Here is a 27,603-nt window from a genome sequence, read left to right as displayed (position 1 = left end):
ACAGGACTAATAAATACCCAGTACACTACTGTAATACAGGACTACTGTAATACAGGACTAGTTTAATACAGGACTAGTAAAGACCCAGTCACAACTGTAATACAGGACTACTGTAATACAGGACTACTTTAATACAGGACTAGTAAATACCCAATACACTACTGTAATACAGGACTACTGTAATACAGGACTAGTTTAATACAGGACTACTGTAATACAGGACTACTGTAATACAGGACTACTTTAATACAGGACTACTGTAATACAGGACTACTGTAATACAGGACTAGTTTAATACAGGACTAGTAAAGACCCAGTCACAACTGTAATACAGGACTAGTAAATACCCAGTACACTACTGTAATACAGGACTACTGTAATACAGGACTAGTTTAATACAGACTACTGTAATACAGGACTAGTTTAATACAGGACTACTGTAATACAGGACTAGTTTAATACAGGACTAGTAAAGACCCAGTCACTACTTTAATACAGGACTACTGTAATACAGGACTACTGTAATACAGGACTACTTTAATACAGGATGACTTTACTCACATAAAAACTATGGATGGAAAGGTGGGTTATGTGACCATCTGGAGAGGCCTACATAGGAATGAAATCATCAAGGAAGCTTCTTATATTAGAACGACTGCTTTTTACCATTATACCCGGAAGCTGTGTCGGTGTGATGGTAATAGCATGGCTAACACCCTGGTTTTAAGGTATTGTAAGGTAATGTAATGTAATGTAATGTAATGTAATTTTGTAATAAGGTCGGATGAGGCAGGGCGTCTCCTCTGCCACACCATGTCCACCAGGAGATGCTGTCTGCTTTCAGAAATAGAAAGAAAACATCATACCGGAAGTGTCTAGTCGACATGTGCAGCTTCAAAACAACACCACCACGTTATTTTTTTCGACCTTTTCCAGAAGTCGCGTCTGTCATTGACATTGATGACATTTTCAGCACTGATTTAATATTGCGAAAAGGTTTTGTAGGTCATTTCCTAGAACTGTAGTTATAATGCGTTGTTTTAGTCTCTCTCGTTTCCCAGTGACGAGGTTAGTGGCAGAGTTAGCTGGCTAACGGTAGCTAGCTAGTTCGCTACATAGCTAGGCTACTAGCTAACCATTATCATGTCAACCATAAGGTATTGTATGTTAGGTAACAATATAGTTACACGTTTATTCCCAAAAAGGACCTATTCATGGTGTGTACAGTTGAAGCATCAGCAGCTGTACTCCGCAGAAAACTGGCTTAAGTTACCAACATGTTATAACTGTCATAAGAGATCACATCATGTCAATCAATCATCACATCAGCATATCTCACAATATGGGCTTCAACATCACAGAGATACAACACTGTCATGGCAGACATCTATCCCCTTACAACACAGAGGCTTTTCACTGTCAACATACCAGCAGAAAATTAGGGATGACAATCATACCCCAGGACATGAAAGCCTGGGCAAGGAGGAGGAAGATTATATAGATGACAGTGAGATAGATGAGCTGTTTCAGCACCAGATCCCTATGGTCGGAGAGGGAGACCACCGCATCTTCATCGTCCATCCTGATGTGAAATGGGGAAGCAGGAAGCAGTACCTGACTACAGGTGAGTGGAAACTCAGGAGATGGCCATTAAACCATATCAGGCAGTCAGGGTGGGTGGAATTTGTGGAATGTTCCAACAGGAATCTGTTCCAAAAACTTCGTAAAGTACAAGGTTGCCAACAAACAACGCATATAAAGTGGCATGATCAATTCAACTAGTTGACGAATAGGCATCAACTCACCACGTTGCTAATTCTTAACGTTGGTCCATCGGCTACCAGAGTGAGGACAGACATTTTCCGGAATAAACGTAGTGAGTGGAAAAACTTGATGAAATAGTCCACTCTTATTCTGCCGCTATACAACTTTGTATACGTTGTTTGTTGACAACCTTGTTATTTACCAAGTTTTTGGAACAGATTCCTGTTTTGGAACGTTCCACAAATTATTATACCCACCCATGTCATTATGAGTGCTTTCCAAATGACACCTTGTTCCCCAGGGTGCTCCTATGGACCTTAGTCAAAAATAGAACACTATCCAGGGAGTAGGATGCCATTGGGGACGAAGCAGTTCTTTAATTATGTCATGTGTCTCTTTCACAGCTAATCTGATGATGGAGGAGGCAGTGGGTTTGGTCAACACTCTACAGAACTGGAGTGTCATCGATAAGGTCATCCTCTCCACCAAGACACCAGAAAAGAAGATGATTTTTGGCAAAGGCAACTTCCAGACGCTCACAGGTCTGCAAGTCTCACCCCGCCTGTTTTAACCCCATAACTTACCCTCGCCCTAACCCTCGCCCTAACCCTCGTCCTAACCCTCGCCCTAACCCTCGTCCTAACCCTCGCCCTAACCCTCGTCCTAACCCTCGTCCTAACCCTCGCCCTAACCCTCGCCCTAACCCTCGTCCTAACCCTCGTCCTAACCCTCGCCCTAACCCTGTTTAATCAAGTCTGTTCTCTCTTCCTGACACAATTTGACAGGCAATGTTTGGTGATATGTAATGTGAGTCACTATTTAGCAATACTGTATTGAGTCCAGAATCCTATTGTGATTTTAATTTTTTTCTTCTTCTTCTCTCAGAGAGAATCAGAAGAACTCCGGGAATAACTGCTGTGTTTGTCAACGTGGAGCGTCTGTCCCCTGCCTCAGAGGTAAAGAGTGGGAGACGAGAGCTTTACCAATGCACTATAGTGTAGATTTGAGTCTTTATTGTCCCGTAGACCTGTCACTGCATAAACTTGACTCTAATAATAGTATATTTTCCTTTCAGAAAGAGTTTGAGGAGGCATGGGGGGTGAAGGTGTTTGACAGATACTCTGTGGTTCTCCACATCTTTCGCTGTAATGCCAGAACCAAGGAAGCCAAACTACAGGTCTCCCTGGCTGAGATTCCACTGCTCAGGTAACGTCCTAGTATTTTACCTAGTTATCACCCAAGTATTCATACTAATGTAATAATACAATGTATAAAGTCAGAAAGGTAGATGTAATTAAGTGCAAATTGTGCCAAAAGATTTATATAGGAGAAACCAAGAATGCACTACAGGCTAGACTAAAACAACACCTATACAATATGGCTAAAGGTAATAAGAGCACTGTATTGTATTTGCTTTTTGGCCTACATGCAATTGATAATTTGAGTATCTTTGGTCTGGAGACAAATGGGGGCTGGTCTAGGACACAACGACAGGGGATGGAAAGAATTTGGATTGGGCGCCTCCAAACGATAGATCCTAAGGGCTTGAATGAAAAATATTACATTTATTCTGGTTTATTTACCTGATGGGAGGTGCCATCTCTGGTGGGGTTGGATGAGTGGGGTTTTGGGGGGGACAGGATGGTGAGGGGCTGTGGGAGAACCGCTCAAGATAAATGTTTGTTTATTAAATAATTTAATTATTTATTAATTTATTTTTATATATATTTTCAAGCACTTATCATTAATATCATGGCACTTATTTTATTTATATTATTATATTTATTTTATTATTATTTGTTTAGTGTGGCGTGGTTTTACCCTATTTTTTTGTATACCCCCATAGCACTTATTTTGAGTTGAAAGCACTTTGCATATTTAGTGGGGTATGTTTGTCAATTTATTTATTTATTTATTTATGAAAGCACTTGTTTTTATACTTAGTTATGTGTCTCTTTTTAATTGTTTATTTATGAATTTATATATATTTTTATATGCTTCTTCAGCACTTATGATGACAATTATTTTATTTATATTAATTTTCCGTATCTTTTAGTGTGGCGTGGTTTTATTTTACCCCCCCCTTTTTTTGCATACTTTTGGAGCACTTATTTTTATTTTTACACTCAGTGTGGGACGTTGATCCGTCTATTGTGGTCTTGCCTTTGTGTAGCAGCACTTATTGTTTTGTATATGTATTTTTTACTTGTGTGTTCGTTGGGTGGTTCCCCTATTTTTTTAATTCCTAGTTCTCGAAATCCTGATTCCCTATCCTAGACCCTTATATCTAACCCTAATTTTAAGTTTGTAAAATCCTAATTATCTACCCTAATTCCTATACCCTCATGCCTAAACCTAACTTCTAGACCCTATATCTAACCCTGACCCTTGGGTTTATTTTAACCCTAACTCCAACCCTAACCCCCAGTTCTCAGGTCCCAACCCTAATTTTCCACTTTCACCTCAACCTCTACACCTTTTTACCCAACCCTAACCCTAACCCTTATACCCCCTTATCTAACCCTAATCCTAACCCTAACCTTAACCCTACCCTAACCCTTATACCCCCTCATCTAACCCTTATACCCCCTTATCTAACCCTAACCCTTATATCCCCTCATCTAACCCTTATACCCCCTTATCTAACCCTTATACCCCCTCATCTAACCCTTATACCCCCTCATCTAACCCTTATCTAACCCTAACCCCTCATACCCCTTTATCTAACCCTTATACCCCCCTATCTAACCCTAATTTCCCCTCATCTAACCCTTATACCCCCTTATCTAACCCTTATACCCCCTTATCTAACCCTTATACCCCCTTATCTAACCCTTATACCCCCTTATCTAACCCTAATCCTAACCCTAATCCTTTATATCCCCTTATCTAACCTTATACTCCCTTATCTAACCCTAACCCTTATATCCCCTCATCTAACCCTAACCCTTATACTCCCTTATCTAACCCTAACCCTTATACCCCCTTATCTAACCCTTATACTCCCTTATCTAACCCTAACCCTTATATCCCCTCATCTAACCCTAACCCTTATATCCCCTCATCTAACCCTTATACCCCCTCATCTAACCCTAACCCTTATATCCCCTCATCTAACCCTAACCCTTATACCCCCTCATCTAACCCTAACCCTTATATCCCCTCATCTAACCCTAACCCTTATATCCCCCTCATCTAACCCTAACCCTTATACCCCCTTATCTAACCCTTATACCCCCTCATCTAACCCTAACCCTTATCTAACCCTAACCCTTATATCCCCTCATCTAACCCTAATCTAACCCTAACCCTTATCCCCTCATCTAACCCTTATACCCCCTTATCTAACCCTAACCCTTATATCCCCTCATCTAACCCTTATATCCCCTCATCTAACCCTTATATCCCCTCATCTAACCCTAACCCTTATCTAACCCTTATACCCCCTTATCTAACCCTAACCCTTATATCCCCTCATCTAACCCTAACCCTTATATCCCCTCATCTAACCCTAACCCTTGGAGCTAACAGACTGAACTCCAACCTCTGGACTTTTATGCCCAATCCTAATTTTAGGTTTATTGTCTTGACCCTGGTTTTTGGCCTCTATCCCTTTGGGATTGCATCTCTGGTTGTTAACCCAGGTTTTATTTTCCGGGTAATCTTTTTATTCTTCTTCTTTTTCTTTCCCAATTTTCCCCTCCCCCCCTTTTTTTTCTCCCTCCCCTCCTTTTAGTAATTAAGGTATTTTATACCATGGTTTTACCATTTATTTAAAGTTTTGCCAGTGCCAGTGCATATCAGATTCGTCTGTTATTTTTAAACCTAACCTCAAGCCTAACCTCAACACTAACCTAACCTCAACCCTAACCTAACCTCAAGCCTAACCTCAAGCCTAACCTCAAGCCTAACCTCAACCCTAACCTCAACTCTAACCTCAAACCTAACCTCAACTCTAACCTCAAACCTAACCTCAACTCTAACCTCAACCCTAACCTCAACCCTAAACTCAACTCTAACCTCAACCCTAACCTAACCTCAACCCTAACCTTATGCCTAATCTCAACTCTAATCTCAACCCTAACCTCAACCCTAACCTTATGCCTAACCTCAACCCTAACCTCAACCCTAACCTTAAATTAAGACCAAAAAGCAAATGTTAATTAATGTGAATTAGAGTATCTGGTCAATATAATGGATTATCTGTGGTAAAGGGGATTTTTCCAGTATGTGATCCACAGCACCAACTACTGTAATTTAATGCACCTCCATTGAAATGGGTTCTTTACTGTTTTTAACACTGAAATACTATAGAACATGATGTTCTCCAACATGTACACAATGTGTTCTTCTGACAGATCCCGCTTGAGAAATGAAGTGGCCAACTTGGACCAGCAGGGTGGAGGCTCCAGGTACATTATGGGTTCAGGTAAGCCTACAGTAATATAGGTGTTCCAGGTGCATTATGGGTTCAGGTGAGCCTACAGTAATATGGGTGTTCCAGGTGCATTATGGGTTCAGGTAAGCCTACAGTAATATGGGTGCTCCAGGTACATTATGGGTTCAGGTAAGCCTACAGTAATATGTGTGTTCCAGGTACATTATGGGTTCAGGTAAGCCTACAGTAATATGGGTGTTCCAGGTACATTATGGGTTCAGGTAAGCCTACAGTAATATGGGTGTTCCAGGTGCATTATGGGTTCAGGTAAGCCTACAGTAATATGGGTGTTCCAGGTACATTATGAGTCCAGGTAAGCCTACAGTAATATGGGTGCTCCAGGTACATTATGGGTTCAGGTAAGCCTACAGTAATATGGGTGTTCCAGGTGAATTATGGGTTCAGGTAAGCCTACAGTAATATGGGTGTTCCAGGTGCATTATGAGTTCAGGTGAGCATACAGTAATATGGGTGTTCCAGGTGCATTATGGGTTCAGGTGAGCCTACAGTAATATGGGTGTTCCAGGTACATTATGGGTTCAGGTAAGCCTACAGTAATATGGGTGTTCCAGGTGCATTATGGGTTCAGGTAAGCCTACAGTAATATGGGTGTTCCAGGTACATTATGGGTCCAGGTAAGCCTACAGTAATATGGGTGCTCCAGGTACATTATGGGTTCAGGTGAGCCTACAGTAATATAGGTGATCCAGGTACATTATGGGTTCAGGCGAGCCTACAGTAATATGGGTGTTCCAGGTACATTATGGGTTCAGGTAAGCCTACAGTAATATGGGTGTTCCAGGTACAATATGGGTTCAGGTAAGCCTACAGTAATATGGGTGCTCCAGGTACATTATGGGTTCAGGTACGCCTACAGTAATATGGGTGTTCCAGGTGCATTATGGGTTCAGGTAAGCCTACAGTAATATGGGTGTTCCAGGTGCATTATGGGTTCAGGTAAGCCTACAGTAATATGGGTGTTCCAGGTGCATTATGGGTTCAGGTAAGCCTACAGTAATATGGGTGTTCCAGGTGAATTATGGGTTCAGGTAAGCCTACAGTAGTATGGGTGTTCCAGGTACATTATGGGTTCAGGTAAGCCTACAGTAATATGGGTGTTCCAGCTACATTATGGGTTCAGGTAAGCCTATGTCGTGGAAAATTGTCTTAAGAAGATAACACTCTTATAAGAACTTTTCAATTCAATATAGACTTTAATACAAAGTAGCAAAAGCCGAGCCCTTCCATGGAAGCACCCTATTCCACACGCAACAGGGCTGAGCCCCTCCATGAAAAAGAATAAATTCTCATATTACAGAGTCCTATCTTTATATGATTCTGTCTTTGCATAACGTATAGAGTCCCCTCCCTCTATATGATAATAGCTTCCCTAGGCCGTTCTTCACCATTATCTCTCCATATCAGTTCTTGCTTGTTAACGCCTGATGACGCACACATCTGTTCCGGTTTGGATTACAATGGTGGCAGAACCCCCTAGCTTATACAACAAATAATACATTTATTGTATATGGTTCACATGTTGGTCAATCTGCCCCCATCCTTCCTCCTGCTTCCTCCTGCTTCCTCCTGACATTGGTACGTCAGAAGGCATAATTGTATCTATGTTCCCAGCCAATGCAATCTGTCATGACATCCTACTCAGAGATGGCAATTGTATTGCATGCCCCCACCTCTCTATCCATTGTCTAGGTGACTAACCCCTCCCTCCCTGTTGTCTAGGTGACTAACCCCTCCCTCCCTGTTGTCTAGGTGACTAACCCCTCCCTCCCTGTTGTCTAGGTGACTAACCCCTCCCTCCCTGTTGTCTAGGTGACTAACCCCTCCCTCCCTGTCTCTAGGTGACTAACCCCCCCCTCCCTGTTGTCTAGGTGACTAACCCCTCCCTCCCTGTTGTCTAGGTGACTAACCCCTCCCTCCCTGTCTCCAGGTGAGACGCTGATGGAGGTACAGCAGAGAGTGTTGCAGGAGAGAAAGCTGAAGATCTGTTCTGCTCTGGAACATCTGAGGAGGAAGAGACACCTACTCCGCTCCCAACGCAAACACAGAGACTTCCCCATCATCTCAGTTATGGGCTATACCAACTGTGGTGAGAGACAGGGGGTTATGGGCTATACCAACTGTGGTGAGATACAGGGGGTTATGGGCTATACCAACTGTGGTGAGAGACAGGGGGTTATGGGCTATACCAACTGTGGTGAGAGACAGGGTGTTATGGCATTACCAACTGTGGTGAGTGACAGGGGGTTATGGGCTATACCAACTGTGGTGAGAGACAGGGGGTTATGGGCTATACCAACTGTGGTGAGAGACAGGGTGTTATGGCATTACCAACTGTGGTGAGAGACAGAGGGTTATGGGCTATACCAACTGTGGTGAGAGACGGGGTTATGGGCTATACCAACTGTTGTGAGAGACGGGGTAATGGGCTATACCAACTGTGGTGAGAGACGGGGGGTTATGGGCTATACCAACTGTGGTGAGAGACGGGGGTTATGGGCTGTACCAACTGTGGTGAGAGACAGGGGGTTATGGGCTATACCAACTGTGGTGAGAGACGGGGGATTATGGGCTATACCAACTGTGGTGAGAGATAGGGGGTTATGGGCTATACCAACTGTGGTGAGAGAGGGGGGCTTATGGGCATTACCAACTGTGGTGAGAGACGGGGTTATGGGCTATACCAACTGTGGTGAGAGACGGGGTTATGGGCTATACCAACTGTGGTGAGAGACGGGGGTTATGGGCATTACCAACTGTGGTGAGAGACGGGGTTATGGGCTATACAAACTGTGGTGAGAGACGGGGTTATGGGCTATACCAACTGTGGTGAGAGACGGGTTTATGGGCTATACCAACTGTGGTGAGAGACGGGGTTATGGGGTATACCAACTGTGGTGAGAGACAGGGTGTTATGGCATTACCAACTGTGGTGAGAGACAGGGGGTTATGGGCTATACCAACTGTGGTGAGAGACAGGGGGTTATGGGCTATACCAACTGTGGTGAGAGACAGGGGGTTATGGGCTATACCAACTGTGGTGAGAGATAGGGGGTTATGGGCTATACCAACTGTGGTGAGAGAGGGGGGCTTATGGGCATTACCAACTGTGGTGAGAGACGGGGTTATGGGCTATACCAACTGTGGTGAGAGACGGGGTTATGGGCTATACCAACTGTGGTGAGAGACGGGGGTTATGAGCATTACCAATTGTGGTGAGAGACGGGTTTATGGGCTATACCAACTGTGGTGAGAGACGGGGTTATGGGCTATACCAACTGTGGTGAGAGACGGGGTTATGGGCTATACCAACTGTGGTGAGAGACGGGGGTTATGGGCATTACCAACTGTGGTGAGAGACGGGGTTATGGGCTATACCAACTGTGGTGAGAGACGGGGTTATGGGCTATACCAACTGTGGTGAGAGACGGGTTTATGGCTATACCAACTGTGGTGAGAGACGGGGTTATGGGCTATACCAACTGTGGTGAGAGACGGGGGTTATGGGCATTACCAACTGTGGTGAGAGTCGGGGTTATGGGCTATACCAATTGTGGTGAGAGACGGGGTTAGGGGCATTACCAACTGTGGTGAGAGACGGGGGGTTATGGGCTATACCAACTGTGGTGAGAGACGGGGGTTATGGGCTATACCAATTGTGGTGAGAGATAGGGGGTTATGGGCTATACCAACTGTGGTGAGAGAGGGGGGCTTATGGGCATTACCAACTGTGGTGCGAGATGGGGTTATGGGCTATACCAACTGTGGTGAGAGACGGGTTTATGGGCTATACCAACTGTGGTGAGAGACGGGGGTTATGGGCATTACCAACTGTGGTGAGAGACAGGGGGTTATAGGCTATACCAACTGTGGTGAGAGACAGGGGGTTATGGGCTATACCAATTGTGGTGAGAGACGGGGTTATGGGCAATACCAACTGTGGTGAGAGATAGGGGGTTATGGGCTATACCAACTGTGGTGAGAGACAGGGGGTTATGGGCTATACCAACTGTGGTGAGAGACAGGGGGTTATGGGCTATACAAACTGTGGTGAGAAACAGGGGGTTATGGGCATTACCAACTGTGGTGAGAGACGGGGCTATGGGCTATACCAACTGTGGTGAGAGACGGGTTTATGGGCTATACCAACTGTGGTGAGAGACAGGGGTTATGGGCATTACCAACTGTGGTGAGAGACAGGGGGTTATGGGCTATACCAACTGTGGTGAGAGACAGGGGGTTATGGGCTATACCAACTGTGGTGAGAGACGGGGTTATGGGCATTACCAACTGTGGTGAGAGACAGGGGGTTATGGGCTATACCAACTGTGGTGAGAGACGGGGGGTTATGGGCTATACCAACTGTGGTGAGAGACAGGGGGTTATGGGCTATACCAACTGTGGTGAGAGACGGGGTTATGGGCATTACCAACTGTGGTGAGAGACGGGTTTATGGGCTATACCAACTGTGATGAGAGACAGGGGGTTATGGGGTATACCAAATGGTGAGAAACAGGGGATTATGGGCAATACCAACTGTGGTGAGAGACGGGGTTAAGGGCTATACCAACTGTTGTGAGAGACGGGTTTAAGGGCTATACCAACTGTTGTGAGAGACGGGTTTATGGGCTATACCAACTGTGGTGAGAGACGGGGGTTATGGGCATTACCAACTGTGGTGAGAGACAGGGGTTTATGGGCTATACCAACTGTGGTGAGAGACAGGGGGTTATGGGCTATACCAATTGTGGTGAGAGACAGGGGATTATGGGCATTACCAACTGTGGTGAGAGATAGGGGGTTATGGGCATTACCAACTGTGGTGAGAGACAGGGGGTTATGGGCTATACCAACTGTGGTGAGAGACAGGGGGTTATGGGCTATACAAACTGTGGTGAGAGACAGGGGGTTATGGGCATTACCAACTGTGGTGAGAGACGGGGCTATGGGCTATACCAACTGTGGTGAGAGACGGGTTTATGGGCTATACCAACTGTGGTGAGAGACGGGGGTTATGGGCATTACCAACTGTGGTGAGAGACAGGGGGTCATGGGCTATACCAACTGTGGTGAGAGACAGGGGGTTATGGGCTATACCAACTGTGGTGAGAGACAGGGGGTTATGGGCTATACCAATTGTGGTGAGAGACAGGGGGTTATGGGCATTACCAACTGTGGTGAGAGATAGGGGGTTATGGGCATTACCAACTGTGGTGAGAGACAGGGGGTTATGGGCTATACCAACTGTGGTGAGAGACAGGGGGTTATGGGCAATACCAACTGTGGTGAGAGGCGGGGTTATGGGCTATACCAACTGTGGTGAGAGACAGGGGGTTATGGGCTATACCAACTGTGGTGAGAGACGGGGGGTTATGGGCTATACCAATTGTGGTGAGAGATAGGGGGTTATGGGCTATACCAACTGTGGTGAGAGAGGGGGGCTTATGGGCATTACCAACTGTGGTGAGAGACGGGGTTATGGGCTATACCAACTGTGGTGAGAGACAGGGGGTTATGGGCTATACCAACTGTGGTGAGAGACAGGGGGTTATGGGCAATACCAACTGTGGTGAGAGACGGGGTTATGGGCTATACCAACTGTGGTGAGTGACGGGTTTATGGGCTATACCAACTGTGATGAGAGACAGGGGGTTATGGGCTATACCAACTGGTGAGAAACAGGGGATTATGGGCAATACCAACTGTGGTGAGAGACGGGGTTAAGGGCTATACCAACTGTGGTGAGAGACGGGTTTATGGGCTATACCAACTGTGGTGAGAGACGGGGGTTATGGGCATTACCAACTGTGGTGAGAGACAGGGGGTTATGGGCTATACCAACTGTGGTGAGAGACAGGGGGTTATGGGCTATACCAATTGTGGTGAGAGACAGGGGGTTATGGGCATTACCAACTGTGGTGAGAGATAGGGGGTTATGGGCATTACCAACTGTGGTGAGAGACAGGGGGTTATGGGCTATACCAACTGTGGTGAGAGACAGGGGGTTATGGGCTATACAAACTGTGGTGAGAGACAGGGGGTTATGGGCATTACCGACTGTGGTGAGAGACGGGGTTATGGGCTATACCAATTGTGGTGAGAGACGGGATTCTGGGCTATACCAACTGTGGTGAGAGACAGGAGGTTATGGGCTATACCAACTGTAGTGAGAGACAGGGGTTATGGGCATTACCAACTGTGGTGAGAGATGGGGTTATGGCCATTACCAACTGTGGTGAGAGATAGGGGGTTATGGGCATTACCAACTGTGGTGAGAGACGGGGTTATGGGCTATACCAACTGTGGCGAGAGACAGGGGGTTATGGGCTATACCAACTGTGGTGAGAGATGTGGTTATGGGCTATACCAACTGTGGTGAGAGACGGGGTTATGGGCTATACCAACTGTGGTGAGTGACGGGGTTATGGGCTATACCAACTGTGGTGAGAGACGGGGGGTTATGGGCTATACCAACTGTGGTGAGAGACAGGGGTTATGGGCTATACCAACTGTGGTGAGAGATAGGGGGTTATGGGCTATACCAACTGTGGTGAGAGACGGGGGATTATGGGCTATACCAACTGTGGTGAGAGAGGGGGGCTTATGGGCATTACCAACTGTGGTGAGAGATAGGGGGTTATGGGCTATACCAATTGTGGTGAGAGACAGGGGATTATGGGCATTACCAACTGTGGTGAGAGATAGGGGGTTATGGGCATTACCAACTGTGGTGAGAGACAGGGGGTTATGGGCTATACCAACTGTGGTGAGAGACAGGGGGTTATGGGCTATACAAACTGTGGTGAGAGACAGGGGGTTATGGGCATTACCAACTGTGGTGAGAGACGGGGCTATGGGCTATACCAACTGTGGTGAGAGACGGGTTTATGGGCTATACCAACTGTGGTGAGAGACGGGGGTTATGGGCATTACCAACTGTGGTGAGAGACAGGGGGTCATGGGCTATACCAACTGTGGTGAGAGACAGGGGGTTATGGGCTATACCAACTGTGGTGAGAGACAGGGGGTTATGGGCTATACCAATTGTGGTGAGAGACAGGGGGTTATGGGCATTACCAACTGTGGTGAGAGATAGGGGGTTATGGGCATTACCAACTGTGGTGAGAGACAGGGGGTTATGGGCTATACCAACTGTGGTGAGAGACAGGGGGTTATGGGCAATACCAACTGTGGTGAGAGGCGGGGTTATGGGCTATACCAACTGTGGTGAGAGACAGGGGGTTATGGGCTATACCAACTGTGGTGAGAGACGGGGGGTTATGGGCTATACCAATTGTGGTGAGAGATAGGGGGTTATGGGCTATACCAACTGTGGTGAGAGAGGGGGGCTTATGGGCATTACCAACTGTGGTGAGAGACGGGGTTATGGGCTATACCAACTGTGGTGAGAGACAGGGGGTTATGGGCTATACCAACTGTGGTGAGAGACAGGGGGTTATGGGCAATACCAACTGTGGTGAGAGACGGGGTTATGGGCTATACCAACTGTGGTGAGTGACGGGTTTATGGGCTATACCAACTGTGATGAGAGACAGGGGGTTATGGGCTATACCAACTGGTGAGAAACAGGGGATTATGGGCAATACCAACTGTGGTGAGAGACGGGGTTAAGGGCTATACCAACTGTGGTGAGAGACGGGTTTATGGGCTATACCAACTGTGGTGAGAGACGGGGGTTATGGGCATTACCAACTGTGGTGAGAGACAGGGGGTTATGGGCTATACCAACTGTGGTGAGAGACAGGGGGTTATGGGCTATACCAATTGTGGTGAGAGACAGGGGGTTATGGGCATTACCAACTGTGGTGAGAGATAGGGGGTTATGGGCATTACCAACTGTGGTGAGAGACAGGGGGTTATGGGCTATACCAACTGTGGTGAGAGACAGGGGGTTATGGGCTATACAAACTGTGGTGAGAGACAGGGGGTTATGGGCATTACCGACTGTGGTGAGAGACGGGGTTATGGGCTATACCAATTGTGGTGAGAGACGGGATTCTGGGCTATACCAACTGTGGTGAGAGACAGGAGGTTATGGGCTATACCAACTGTAGTGAGAGACAGGGGTTATGGGCATTACCAACTGTGGTGAGAGATGGGGTTATGGCCATTACCAACTGTGGTGAGAGATAGGGGGTTATGGGCATTACCAACTGTGGTGAGAGACGGGGTTATGGGCTATACCAACTGTGGCGAGAGACAGGGGGTTATGGGCTATACCAACTGTGGTGAGAGATGTGGTTATGGGCTATACCAACTGTGGTGAGAGACGGGGTTATGGGCTATACCAACTGTGGTGAGTGACGGGGTTATGGGCTATACCAACTGTGGTGAGAGACGGGGGGTTATGGGCTATACCAACTGTGGTGAGAGACAGGGGTTATGGGCTATACCAACTGTGGTGAGAGATAGGGGGTTATGGGCTATACCAACTGTGGTGAGAGACGGGGGATTATGGGCTATACCAACTGTGGTGAGAGAGGGGGGCTTATGGGCATTACCAACTGTGGTGAGAGATAGGGGGTTATGGGCTATACCAACTGTGGTGAGAGACGGGGTTGTGGGCTATACCAACTGTGGTGAGAGACGGGGTTATGGGCTATACCAACTGTGGTGAGAGACTGGGGGTTATGGGCTATACCAACTGGTGAGAAACAGGGGGTTATGGGCAATACCAACTGTGGTGAGAGACGGGCTTATGGGCTATACCAAATGTGGTGAGAGACGGGGTTAGGGCTATACCAACTGTGGTGAGAGACGGGGGTTATGGGCATTACCAACTGTGGTGAGAGACGGGGTTATGGGCTATACCAACTGTGGTGAGAGACGGGGTTATGGGCATTACCAACTGTGGTGAGAGACAGGGGGCTATGGGCTATACCAACTGTGGTGAGAGACGGGGGTTATGGGCTATACCAACTGTGGTGAGAGACAGGGGGTTATGGCAATACCAACTGTGGTGAGAGACGGGGTTATGGGCTATACCAACTGTGGTGCGAGACGGGGGTTATGGGCATTACCAACTGTGGTGAGAGACAGGGGGTTATGGGCTATACCAACTGTGGTGAGAGACAGGGGGTTATGGGCTATACCAATTGTGGTGAGAGACAGGGGGTTATGGGCATTACCAACTGTGGTGAGAGATAGGGGGTTATGGGCATTACCAACTGTGGTGAGAGACAGGGGTTATGGGCTATACCAACTGTGGTGAGAGATATGGTTATGGGCTATACCAACTGTGGTGAGAGACGGGGTTATGGGCTATACCAACTGTGGTGAGAGACGGGGTTCGGGGCTATACCAACTGTGGTGAGAGACGGGGGTTATGGGCTATACCAACTGTGGTGAGAGACGGGGGTTATGGGCATTACCAACTGTGGTGAGAGAGGGGGTTATGGGCTATACCAACTGTGGTGAGAGACAGGGGGTTATGGGCATTACCAACTGTGGTGAGAGTCAGGGGGTTATGGGCTATACCAACTGTGGTGAGAGATGGGGTTATGGGCTATACCAACTGGTGAGAGACGGGTTATGGGCATTACCAACTGTGGTGAGAGACGGGGTTATGGGCTATACCAACTGTGGTGAGAGACAGGGGGTTATGGGCTATACCAACTGTGGTGAGAGACAGGGGGTTATGGGCATTACCAACTGTGGTGAGAGACGGGATTATGGGCTATACCAACTGTGGTGAGAGACGGGTTTATGGGCTATACCAACTGTGGTGAGAGACGGGGGTTATGGGCATTACCAACTGTGGTGAGAGACAGGGGGTTATGGGCTATACCAACTGTGGTGAGAGACAGGGGGTTATGGGCTATACCAACTGTGGTGAGAGACGGGGTTATGGCCATTACCAACTGTGGTGAGAGACAGGGGGTTATGGGCTATACCAACTGTGGTGAGAGACAGGGGGTTATGGGCTATACCAACTGTGGTGAGAGACGGGGGTTATGGGCTATACCAACTGTGGTGAGAGACGGGGTTAAGGGCTATACCAACTGGTGAGAGACGGGGTTATGGGCATTACCAACTGTGGTGAGAGACGGGGTTATGGGCTATACCAACTGTGGTGAGAGACAGGGGGTTATGGGCTATACCAACTGTGGTGAGAGACAGGGGGTTATGGGCATTACCAACTGTGGTGAGAGACGGGGTTATGGGCATTACCAACTGTGGTGAGAGACAGGGGGTTATGGGCTATACCAACTGTGGTGAGAGACAGGGTGTTATGGGCATTACCAACTGTGGTGAGAGACGGGGTTATGGGCTATACCAACTTTGGTGAGAGATGGGGGGTTATGGGCTATACCAACTGTGGTGAGAGACGGGGTTAAGGGCTATACCAACTGTGGTGAGAGACGGGGTTATGGGCTATACCAACTGTGGTGAGAGAGGGGGTTATGGGCTATACCAACTGTGGTGAGAGACGGGGGATTATGGGCTATACCAACTGTGGTGAGAGATAGGGGGTTATGGGCTATACCAACTGTGGTGAGAGCGGGGGGGTTATGGGCTATACCAACTGTGGTGAGAGAGGGGGTTATGGGCTATACCAACTGTGGTGAGAGAGGGGGGGTTATGGGCTATACCAACTGTGGTGAGAGACAGGGTTATGGGCTATACCAACTGTGGTGAGAGACGGGGTTATGGGCTATACCAACTGTGGTGAGAGATGGGGTTGTGGGCTATACCAACTGTGGTGAGAGATGGGGTTATGGGCACAGGAGGTTGGTGGCACTTTCATTAGGGAGAACAGGCTTGTGGTAATGGCTGGAGCGGAATCAATGGAATGGTATCAAACATTTATTATTAATCCCCATTACTTCCTGTCAAGGCAGCAGCTACTCTTCCTGGGGTTTATTATGGATCCCCATTACTTCCTGTCAAGGCAGCAGCTACTCTTCCTGGGGTTTATTATGGATCCCCATTAGTTCCTGTCAAGACAGCAGCTACTATTCCTGGGGTTTATTATGTATCCCCATTAGTTCCTGCCAAGGCAGAAGCTACTCTTCCTGGGGTTTATTATGGATCCCCATTAGTTCCTGTCAAGGCAGCAGCTACTCTTCCTGGGGTTTATTATGGATCCCCATTAGTTCCTGTCAAGGCAGCAGCTACTCTTCCTGGGGTTTATTATGAGTCCCCATTAGTTCCTGCCAAGGCAGCAGCTACTCTTCCTTGGGTTTATTATGGGTCCCCATTAGTTCCTGCCAAGGCAGAAGCTACTCTTCCTGGGGTTTATTATGGATCCCCATTAGTTCCTGTCAAGGCAGCAGCTACTCTTCCTGGGGTTTATTATGGATCCCCATTACTTCCTGTCAAGGCAGCAGCTACTCTTCCTGGGGTTTATTATGGATCCCCATTAGTTCCTGCCAAGGCAGCAGCTACTCTTCCTGGGGTTTATTATGTATCCCCATTAGTTCCTGCCAAGGCAGCAGCTACTCTTCCTGGGGTTTATTATGGACCCCCATTAGTTCCTGCCAAGGCAGCAGCTACTCTTCCTGGGGTTTATTATGGATCCCCATTAGTTCCTGCCAAGGCAGCAGCTACTCTTCCTGGGGTTTATTATGGATCCCCATTAGTTCCTGCCAAGGCAGCGGCTTCTCTCCCTGGGGTTTATTATGGATCCCCATTAGTTCCTGCCAAGGCAGCGGCTACTCTCCCTGGGGTTTATTATGGATCCCCATTAGTTCCTGTCAAGGCAGCGGCTACTCTTCCTGGGGTTTATTATGGATCCCCATTAGTTCCTGTCAAGGCAGTGGCCACTCTTCCTGGGGTTTATTATGGATCCCCATTAGTTCCTGTCAAGGCAGCGGCCACTCTTCCTGGGGTTTATTATGGATCCCCATTAGTTCCTGTCAAGGCAGCAGCTACTCTTCCTGGGGTTTATTATGGATCCCCATTAGTTCCTTCCAAGGCAGCAGCTACTCTTCCTGGGGTTTATTATGGATCCCCATTCGTTCCTGTCAAGGCAGCAGCTACTCTTCCTGGGGTTTATTATGGGTCCCCATTAGTTCCTGCCAAGGCAGCAGCTACTCTTCCTTGGGTTTATTATGGGTCCCCATTAGTTCCTGCCAAGGCAGCAGCTACTCTTCCTTGGGTTTATTATGGATCCCCATTAGTTCCTGCCAAGGCGGCAGCTACTCTTCCTGGGGTTTATTATGGATCCCCATTAGTTCCTGTCAAGGCGGCAACTACTCTTCCTGGGGTTTATTATGGATCCCCATTAGTTCCTGCCAAGGCAGCAGCTACTCTTCCTGGGGTTTATTATGGATCCCCATTAGTTCCTGCAAAGGCAGCAGCTACACTTCCTTGGTTCCAGCAACATTAAGGAAGTTATATACCATTTTTTAAAACATTATAATACATTTCACAACAGATTTCACAATACATTAAGTGTGTTACCTCAGACCACTACTCTACTACCACATATCTACAATACATTTAGTGTGTTACCTCAGACCACTACTACCACATATCTACAATACATTAAGTGTGTTACCTCAGACCTCTACTCTACTACCACATATCTACAATACATTTAGTGTGTTACCTCAGACCACTACTCTACTACCACATATCTACAATACATTTAGTGTGTTACCTCAGACCTCTACTACCACATATCTACAATACATTTAGTGTGTTACCTCAGACCACTACTACCACATATCTACAATACATTTAGTGTGAACGTGTGTGTGTGTGTGCGTGCGTGTGTGTGTGTGTGTGTGTGTTTTCAAAATCCCCATTTTTCCATAAGGTGTATTTTTACCTGTTATTTAAATCTGATTCTCCTGTTGCATCAGTTACCTGATGTGGAATAGAGTTCCATGTAGTCATGGCTCTATGTAGTACTGTGCTCCTCCCATAGTCTGTTTCCAGGTGTTTGATGCCATTCCATTTGCTCCGTTCCGGCCATTATTATGATCCGTCTTTTATTTTGCGTCTTCACCCACCTGTTGTTGTTAAATGTGATATAAATTGCTTCATTGACGGAACGGAGATCAGCATTTACCCACTTATTTACTGACTATTTACACCTCCAGAAGCACTTATTTAATATCTAATTAAAATATTGTCTCTTGTGCCTGTTAATTGCTGTTAAACTCGTTTCTCTCCACCAGGTAAGACGACTCTGATCAAGGCGTTGACTGGCGACGCGGCCCTGCAGCCTAGAGATCAGCTGTTCGCCACGCTGGACGTCACGGTGCACGCCGGCACGCTGCCTAGTCACATGTCTGTGCTTTATGTGGATACCATCGGCTTCCTGTCTCAGCTTCCCCACCAGCTCATAGACTCCTTCTCCGCTACGCTGGAGGACGTCACTCACTCTGTATGTTACAACAGTTTTCATTTTCAAAATGTTTCCAATTCATCCCAAAGGTGTTCGATAGCGTTACATTTTCCCTTCACTGGAACTAAGGGGCCTAACCCGAACCATGAAAAACAGCCCCAGACCATTATTCCTCCTCCACCAAACTTTACAGTTGGCACTATTGCATTGGGGCAGGTAGTGTTCTCCTGGCATCCACCAAACCTAGATTTGTCCGTTGGACTGCCAGATGGTGAAGTGTGATTCATCACTCCAGAGAACGCATTTCCACTGCTCCAGAGTCCAATGGCGGCGAGCTTTACACCACTCCACCCGACGCTTGGCATTGCACATGGTGATCTAAGGCTTGTTTGCGGCTGCTCGGCCATGGAAACCCATTTCATGAAGCTCCAGACAAACAGTTCTTGTGCTGACGTTGCTTCCAGGTGCAGTTTGGAACCCGGTAGTGAGTGTTGCAACTGAGGACAGACAATTCGTAAGTCCTGTTCTGTGAGTTTGTGTGGCCTACCACTTCGCGGCTGAGCCGTTGTTGCTCCTGTCCGTTTCCACTTCACAATAACAGCACTTACAGTTGACCGGGGGCAGCTCTAGCAGGGCAGAAATTTGATGAATTGACTTGTTGGAAAGGTGGCATCCTGTGACGATGCCACCGTTAAAAGTCACTGAGCTTTTCAGTACGGGCCATTCTACTGCCAATGTGTGTCTATGGAGATCGCATGGCTGTGTGCTCGATTTTACACACCACTCAGTAACATGTGTGGCTGAAATAGCTGAATCCACTAATTTGAAGGGGTGTCCACATACTGCTGTATAGATAGTGTTCTTTCTCCTTGTTCTGTCCCCAGGACTTGATAGTCCATGTGAGAGACATCAGCCACCCAGAGACTGTGAACCAGAAGGAGAATGTGTTGAATGTCTTGAGGAACCTTCAGATCCCAGACAGACTGCTGAGCTCCATCGTAGAAGTCCATAATAAGATAGATCTGGTGGACAGGTGAGGAGATTAACATTCACACACAGTCTTGTACAGCTAACCTTGTGGGGGACACACAATTCAGTCCCATTCAAAATCCTATTTTCCCTAAACATAACCTGTACCCTAACCCGTACCCTAAACATAACCCGTACCCTAACCTAAAAATCTATCCTTAAATCCAACCCTAGCTCCTAACCCTAGCTCCTAAACCTAAAACTAACCCTAACCCTAACCCTGGCTCCTCACCCTAGCTCCTAACCCTAGCTCCTCACCCTAAACCCAACCCTAGCTCCTCACCCTAGCTCCTAACCCTAAAACTAACCCTAGCTCCTAACCCTAGCTCCTAACCAAAAACTAACCCTAAACCCAACCCTAGCTCCTAACCCTAACCCTAGCTCCTAACCCTAACTCTAGCTCCTAACCCTAGCTCCTAACCCTAGCTCCTAACCCTAGTTCCTAACCCTAGCTCCTAACCCTAAAACTATCCCTAGCTCCTAACCCTAGTTCCTAACCCTAGCTCCTAACCCTAGTTCCTAACCCTAGCTCCTAACCCTAAAACTAACCCTAGCTCCTAACCCACTCCCTAGCTCCTCCCAGCCCTCCCCTAAAACTAGCCCTAGCTCCTAACCCTAGCTCCTAACCCTAGCTCCTAACCCTAAAACGAACCCTAGCTCCTAACCCCAGCTCCTAACCCTAGCTCCTCACCCTAAAACTAACCCTAGCTCATAACCCTAGCTCCTAACTCTAACCCTAGCTCCTAACCCTAGCTCCTAACCCTAGCTCCTAACCCTAACCCTAGCTCCTAACCCTAACCCTAGCTCCTAACCCTAGCTCCTAACCCTAACCCTAGCTCCTAACCCTAGCTACTAACCCTAGCTCCTAACCCTAAAACTAACCCTAGCTCCTAACCCTAGCTCCTAACCCTAGCTCCTAACCCAAGCTCCTAACCCTAGCTCCTAACCCTAAAACTAACCCTAGCTCCTAACCCTAACCCTAGCTCCTAACCCTAGCTCCTAACCCAAGCTCCTAACCCAAGCTCCTAACCCTAACTCCTAACCCTAAACCCAACCCTAGCTCCTAACCCTAAACCCAACCCTAGCTCCTAACCCTAGCTCCTAACCCTAGCTCCTAACCCCCTAGATATAGCATTTGAACTTGTGGGGACCAACAAAATGTCCCCAGTTGGTCAAATATTTGTTTGTTTACTATTCTTGTGGGGACTTTTTGAGGAACTAAAGGCTGTTGAGGGGAGGACCTAAAGTCTGTTGAGGGGAGGAACTAAAGGCTGTTGAGGGGAGGAACTAAAGGCTGGTGAGGGGAGGAACTGAAGGCTGGTGAGGGGAGGAACTGAAGGCTGTTGAGGGGAGGACCTAAAGTCTGTTGAGGGGAGGAACTAAAGGCTGTTGAGGGGAGGAACTAAAGGCTGGTGAGGGGAGGAACTGAAGGCTGGTGAGGGGAGGAACTGAAGGCTGTTGAGGGGAGGAACTAAAGGCTGTTGAGGGGAGGACCTGAAGACTGTTGAGGGGAGGAACTGAAGGCTGTTGAGGGGAGGAACTAAAGGCTGTTGAGGGGAGGAACTAAAGCCTGTTGAGGGGAGGAACTAAAGGCTGTTGAGGGGAGGAACTAAAGGCTGTTGAGGGGTGGAACTAAAGGCTGTTGAGGGGAGGAACAGAAGGCTGTTGAGGGGTGGAACTAAAGGCTGTTGAGGGGAGGAACTAAAGGCTGTTGAGGGGAGGAACTAAAGGCTGTTGAGGGAGGAATTAAAGGCTGTTGAGGGGAGGAACTAAAGGCTGTTGAGGGGAGGACCTGAAGGCTGTTGAGGGGAGGAACTGAAGGCTGTTGAGGGGAGGAACTAAAGGCTGTTGAGGGGAGGAACTAAAGCCTGTTGAGGGGAGGAACTAAAGGCTGTTGAGGGGAGGAACTAAAGGCTGTTGAGGGGTGGAACTAAAGGCTGTTGAGGGGAGGAACTGAAGGCTGTTGAGGGGTGGAACTAAAGGCTGTTGAGGGGAGGAACTAAAGGCTGTTGAGGGGAGGAACTAAAGGCTGTTGAGGGGAGGAACTGAAGGCTGTTGAGGGGAGGAACTGAAGGCTGTTGATGGGAGGAACTGAAGTCTGTTGATGGGAGGAACTGAAGTCTGTTGAGGGGAGGAACTAAAGGCTGTTGAGGGGAGGAACTAAAGTCTGTTGAGGGAAGGAACTAAAGGCTGTTGAGGGGAGGAACTGAAGGCTGTTGAGGGGAGGAACTAAAGTCTGCCAGATGTTTATGTGACTATGCTGTTTATCCATATATAAGTTCTTATCATTCATTACATGGGTATGTTGTCGTCCTCAGCTATGAGCCCTCTGAGCCCAACAACCTGCCTATCTCTGCTCTGAGAGGACAGGGTCTGGAGGAGCTGAAGATAGTAGTAGAAGAAGCTATAGTGAGATCTACAGGGAAACAGGTCCTGACTCTCCCTGTCGACCTCAGCAGCTCCCAGTTAAGGTAAGGTCAAAGGTAAGGTCAAAGGTAAGGGTAAAGGTAAGGTCAAAGGTAAGGGTAAAGGTAAGGTCAAAGGTAAGGTCAAAGGTTAAAGGTAAGGTCAAAGGTAAGGTGAAAGGTAAGGTCAAAGGTAAGGTTAAAGGTTAAAGGTAATGGAATCAAGCCACGTACTGTGAGTGACTGCTACAGTAATGACAGGAATATAGTAGCAGTCACTCTGAACAACATTCATATGGCATTAACACGATAATAATAATACTTCTGCATCTCCTTCTTCTTCAGTATATACAGTAAGTACAGTGCTTTTGGAAAGTATTCAGACCCCTTGACTTTTTCCACATTGTTACATTACAGCCTTATTCTAATAATTTAAAAAAAAGTAAAATCCTCAGCAATCTACACACAGTACCCCATAATGATAAAGTGAAAACAGGTTTTTAGATTTTTTTTTTGCAAATGTATTCAAAACAGAAATACCTTATTTACGTAAGTATACATAAGTCGAAGGAATTGTCTGTAGAGCTCTGAGACAGGATTGTGTCGAGGCAAAGATCTGAGGAAGGGTACCAAAACATTTCTGCAGCATTGAAGGTCCACAAGAACACAGTGGCCTCCATCATTCGTAAATGGAAGAAGTTTGGAACCACCAAGACTCTTCCTAGAGCTGGCCGCCTGGCCAAACTGAGCAATCGGGGGAGAAGGGCCTTGGTCAGGAAGACCGATGGTCACTCTGACAGAGCTCTAGAGTTCCTCTGTGGAGATGGGAGAACCTATCAGAAGGACAACCATCTCTGCAGCACTCCACCAATCAGGCCTTTATGGTAGAGTGGCCAGACTGAAGCCACTCCTCAGTAAAAGGCACATGACAGCCCACTTGGAGTTTACCAAAAGGCACCTAAAGATTCTCAGACCATGAGAAACAAGATTCTCTGGTCTGATGAAACCAAGATTGAACTCTTTGGCCTGAATGCCAAGCATCACGTCTGGAGGAAATCTGGCACCAACCCGATCTAACATCTCTTGAGACCTGAAAATAGCTGTGCAGCGACGCTCCCCATCCAACCTGACAGAGCTTGAGAGGATCTGCAGAGAAGAATGGGAGAAACTCCCCAAATAAAGGTGTGCCAAGCTTGTAGCGTCATACCCAAGAATACTAAAGGCTGTAATCTTTTCCAAAGGTGTTTCAACAAAGTACTGAGTAAAGGGACTGAATACTTATGTAACTGTGATATTTAAGTTGATATAATTTTAATACATTTGGAAAAAATTCTAATAACCAGTTTTTGCTTTGTCATTATGGGGTATTGTGATGTCATTGGGGTATTGTGATGTGATTTAATTAATTTTAGAATAAGGCTGTAATGTAACAAAATGTGCAAAATGTCAAGGGGTCTGAGTACTTTCCAAATGCACTGTATGACTGGTTTCAAATTCGTCTCCAGCTATTGTAAGGTCAAATATATCTAAAACAAGTGTCATTTATTTTTACAATCCCCTTCTCCAAACGGATTACTCATTTACCTATCTCTTATCAATAACTCTTATGAAGTTGTAAATTATAGTGCAATGAGAATGGTGTCTCATTTACCTAGCTCTTATCAATCAATCAAATGTATTTATGAAGCCCTTTTTACATCAGCTGATGTCTCAAAGTGCAATACAGAAACCCAGCCTAAAACCACAAACAGCAAGTAATGCAGGTGTAGAAGCACGTGAATAGCGGGTGAATAAAATGTGAATAGCGGGTGTATAAAAGGTGAATAGCAGGTGATTAGCGGGTGAATAGCAGGTGAATAGCGGGTGAATAAAAGGTGAATAGCGGGTGAAAATCAGGTGAATAGCAGGTGAATAAGAGGTGAATAGCGGGTGTATAAAAGGTGAATAGCGGGTGAATAGCAGCTGAATAGCTGGTGAATAAAAGGTGAATAGCGGGTGAATAGCGGGTGATTAGCGGGTGAATAGCGGGTGTATAAAAGGTGAATAGCGGGTGAATAGCAGCTGAATAGCTGGTGAATAAAAGGTGAATAGCGGGTGAATAGCGGGTGAATAGCGGGTGAATAGCGGGTGAATTGCTGCTGTATAAAAGGTGAATAGCGGGTGAATAGTGGGTGAATAGCGGGTGAATAGCAGGTGAATAGCGGGTGAATTGCAGGTGTATAAAAGGTGAATAGCAGGTGAATAGCGGGTGAATAGCAGGTGAATAGCGGGTGAATAAAAGGTGAATAGCGGGTGAATTGCGGGTGAATAGCAGGTGAATAGCGGGTGAATAGCAGGTGAATAGCAGGTGAATAGCGGGTAAATAGCAGGTGAATAGTGGGTGAATAGTAGGTGTATAAAAGGTGAATAGCAGGTGAATAGCGGGTGAATAGCAGGTGAATAGCGGGTGAATAAAAGGTGAATAGCGGGTGATTAGCTGGTGAATAGCGGATGATTAGCGGGTGAATTAAAGGTGAATAGCGGGTGAATAGCAGGTGATTAGCGGGTGAATAGCGGGTGAATAAAAGGTGAATAGCGGGTGAATAGCGGATGAATAACGGGTGAATAACATACTATTCTCGTGCTTTAGTTCAACTTCAGAATACGCATAGAGAGAAAACTGCATATAAAGGAAATTACGTTCCATTTACGCTTAACTCAGGTCGGAATGAAGGCCTTTTTAGAATAGATTTTAAAATGATATGAATCATGTTTAAGGCTAGGCTTGGTTTATCCCCATTCTATATCTCTAACCATTCATCTCCCTACGAGCCAGGACACAGCCTGAGATGCTCTGGCAGGCCACTGTTGACCATTCATCTCCCAACGAGCCAGGACACAGCCTGAGATGCTCTGGCAGGCCACTGTTGACCATTCATCTCCCAACGAGCCAGGACACAGCCTGAGATGCTCTGGCAGGCCACTGTTGACCATTCATCTCCCAACGAGCCAGGACACAGCCTGAGATGCTCTGGCAGGCCACTGTTGACCATTCATCTCCCAACGAGCCAGGACACAGCCTGAGATGCTCTGGCAGGCCACTGTTGACCATTCATCTCCCAACGAGCCAGGACACAGCCTGAGATGCTCTTGCAGGCCACTGTTGACCATTCATCTCCCAACGAGCCAGGACACAGCCTGAGATGCTCTGGCAGGCCACTGTTGACCATTCATCTCCCAACGAGCCAGGACACAGCCTGAGATGCTCTGGCAGGCCACTGTTGACCATTCATCTCCCAACGAGCCAGGACACAGCCTGAGATGCTCTGGCAGGCCACTGTTGACCATTCATCTCCCTACGAGCCAGGACACAGCCTGAGATGCTCTGGCAGGCCACTGTTGACCATTCATCTCCCAACGAGCCAGGACACAGCCTGAGATGCTCTGGCAGGCCACTGTTGACCATTCATCTCCCAACGAGCCAGGACACAGCCTGAGATGCTCTGGCAGGCCACTGTTGACCATTCATCTCCCAACGAGCCAGGACACAGCCTGAGATGCTCTGGCAGGCCACTGTTGACCATTCATCTCCCAACGAGCCAGGACACAGCCTGAGATGCTCTGGCAGGCCACTGTTGACCATTCATCTCCCAACGAGCCAGGACACAGCCTGAGATGCTCTTGCAGGCCACTGTTGACCATTCATCTCCCAACGAGCCAGGACACAGCCTGAGATGCTCTGGCAGGCCACTGTTGACCATTCATCTCCCAACGAGCCAGGACACAGCCTGAGATGCTCTGGCAGGCCACTGTTGACCATTCATCTCCCAACGAGCCAGGACACAGCCTGAGATGCTCTGGCAGGCCACTGTTGACCATTCATCTCCCTACGAGCCAGGACACAGCCTGAGATGCTCTGGCAGGCCACTGTTGACCATTCATCTCCCAACGAGCCAGGACACAGCCTGAGATGCTCTGGCAGGCCACTGTTGACCATTCCAAAGTCTAGGTTGAAAACTAAAGGCCAGGCATTTTCCATAAGGGCCCCTAGACTTTGGAATAGTCTGCCAGAGCAGATTAGGTTTGCAGATTCAGTGCCTCTTTTTAAATCCCTGCTGAAGACACACTTTTATAAAGAAGATTTTAATGTCAGATTTTAATTAACTATCTGTTTCATTCTCCTTCCTCCTGTCTGTTTCTTTGTTAGTACTTTTATTTTATGATGTGAATCACTTTGTTATTTTGTATTGAAAAGCGCTATATAAATATAAAGTTATTAATATTAGTATGATGAACTTCTTCGTGTGTTTCCAGCTGGCTGTACAAGGAGGCAACGGTTCAGGAAGTGGACGTTAACCCTGATGAAGGTTCCGCTGTCGTCAAGGTGATCATCAGTGCTGCTGCGTACGGACGCTACAGGAAGATGTTCCAACTTGGGGTAGTTAGTTAGAAACACTACAGGTCTACACCAATGACGTATGTCTACACCCTGGATGATTGACAGGAGGCTTTATCGAAGCCACCGCGCAGCCATAGAAATGCATTTATTAATGTCTACATTAGTTTGCAACATTTATTATATTACAGACACCTTAATGCGTACTTCAATGTTTTATGTTAGCTTAACGTACAAATAAAAACATTTTCCTTAA

At 47.0% G+C, this 27,603-nt stretch overlaps 1 protein-coding gene across 2 annotated transcripts; it reads left to right on the top strand.

Moving 5' to 3' along the window:
• The first annotated feature begins 673 nt into the window (after nucleotides 1-673).
• Nucleotides 674-27,603, top strand: gtpbp6 (GTP binding protein 6). 2 transcript variants are annotated; one of them, XM_045687152.2, is made up of 10 exons: nucleotides 674-1,624; nucleotides 2,169-2,306; nucleotides 2,650-2,720; nucleotides 2,840-2,970; nucleotides 6,123-6,193; nucleotides 8,151-8,309; nucleotides 19,369-19,577; nucleotides 20,423-20,571; nucleotides 22,886-23,050; nucleotides 27,266-27,401. In XM_045687152.2, the coding sequence occupies exons 1-9, from the start codon at nucleotides 1,144-1,146 to the stop codon at nucleotides 23,040-23,042; spliced, it is 1,566 nt and encodes a 521-aa protein (XP_045543108.1). In that variant the 5' UTR covers nucleotides 674-1,143; the 3' UTR covers nucleotides 23,043-23,050; nucleotides 27,266-27,401.

The sequence above is a fragment of the Salmo salar genome, chromosome 10 (assembly GCF_965601325.2).
Source record: "Salmo salar chromosome 10, fSalSal1, whole genome shotgun sequence".
In the NCBI taxonomy this organism is placed as follows: domain Eukaryota; kingdom Metazoa; phylum Chordata; class Actinopteri; order Salmoniformes; family Salmonidae; genus Salmo; species Salmo salar.
Note: the sequence above shows the minus strand (reverse complement) of the source record. Positions and strands in the feature narration are given on the sequence as shown.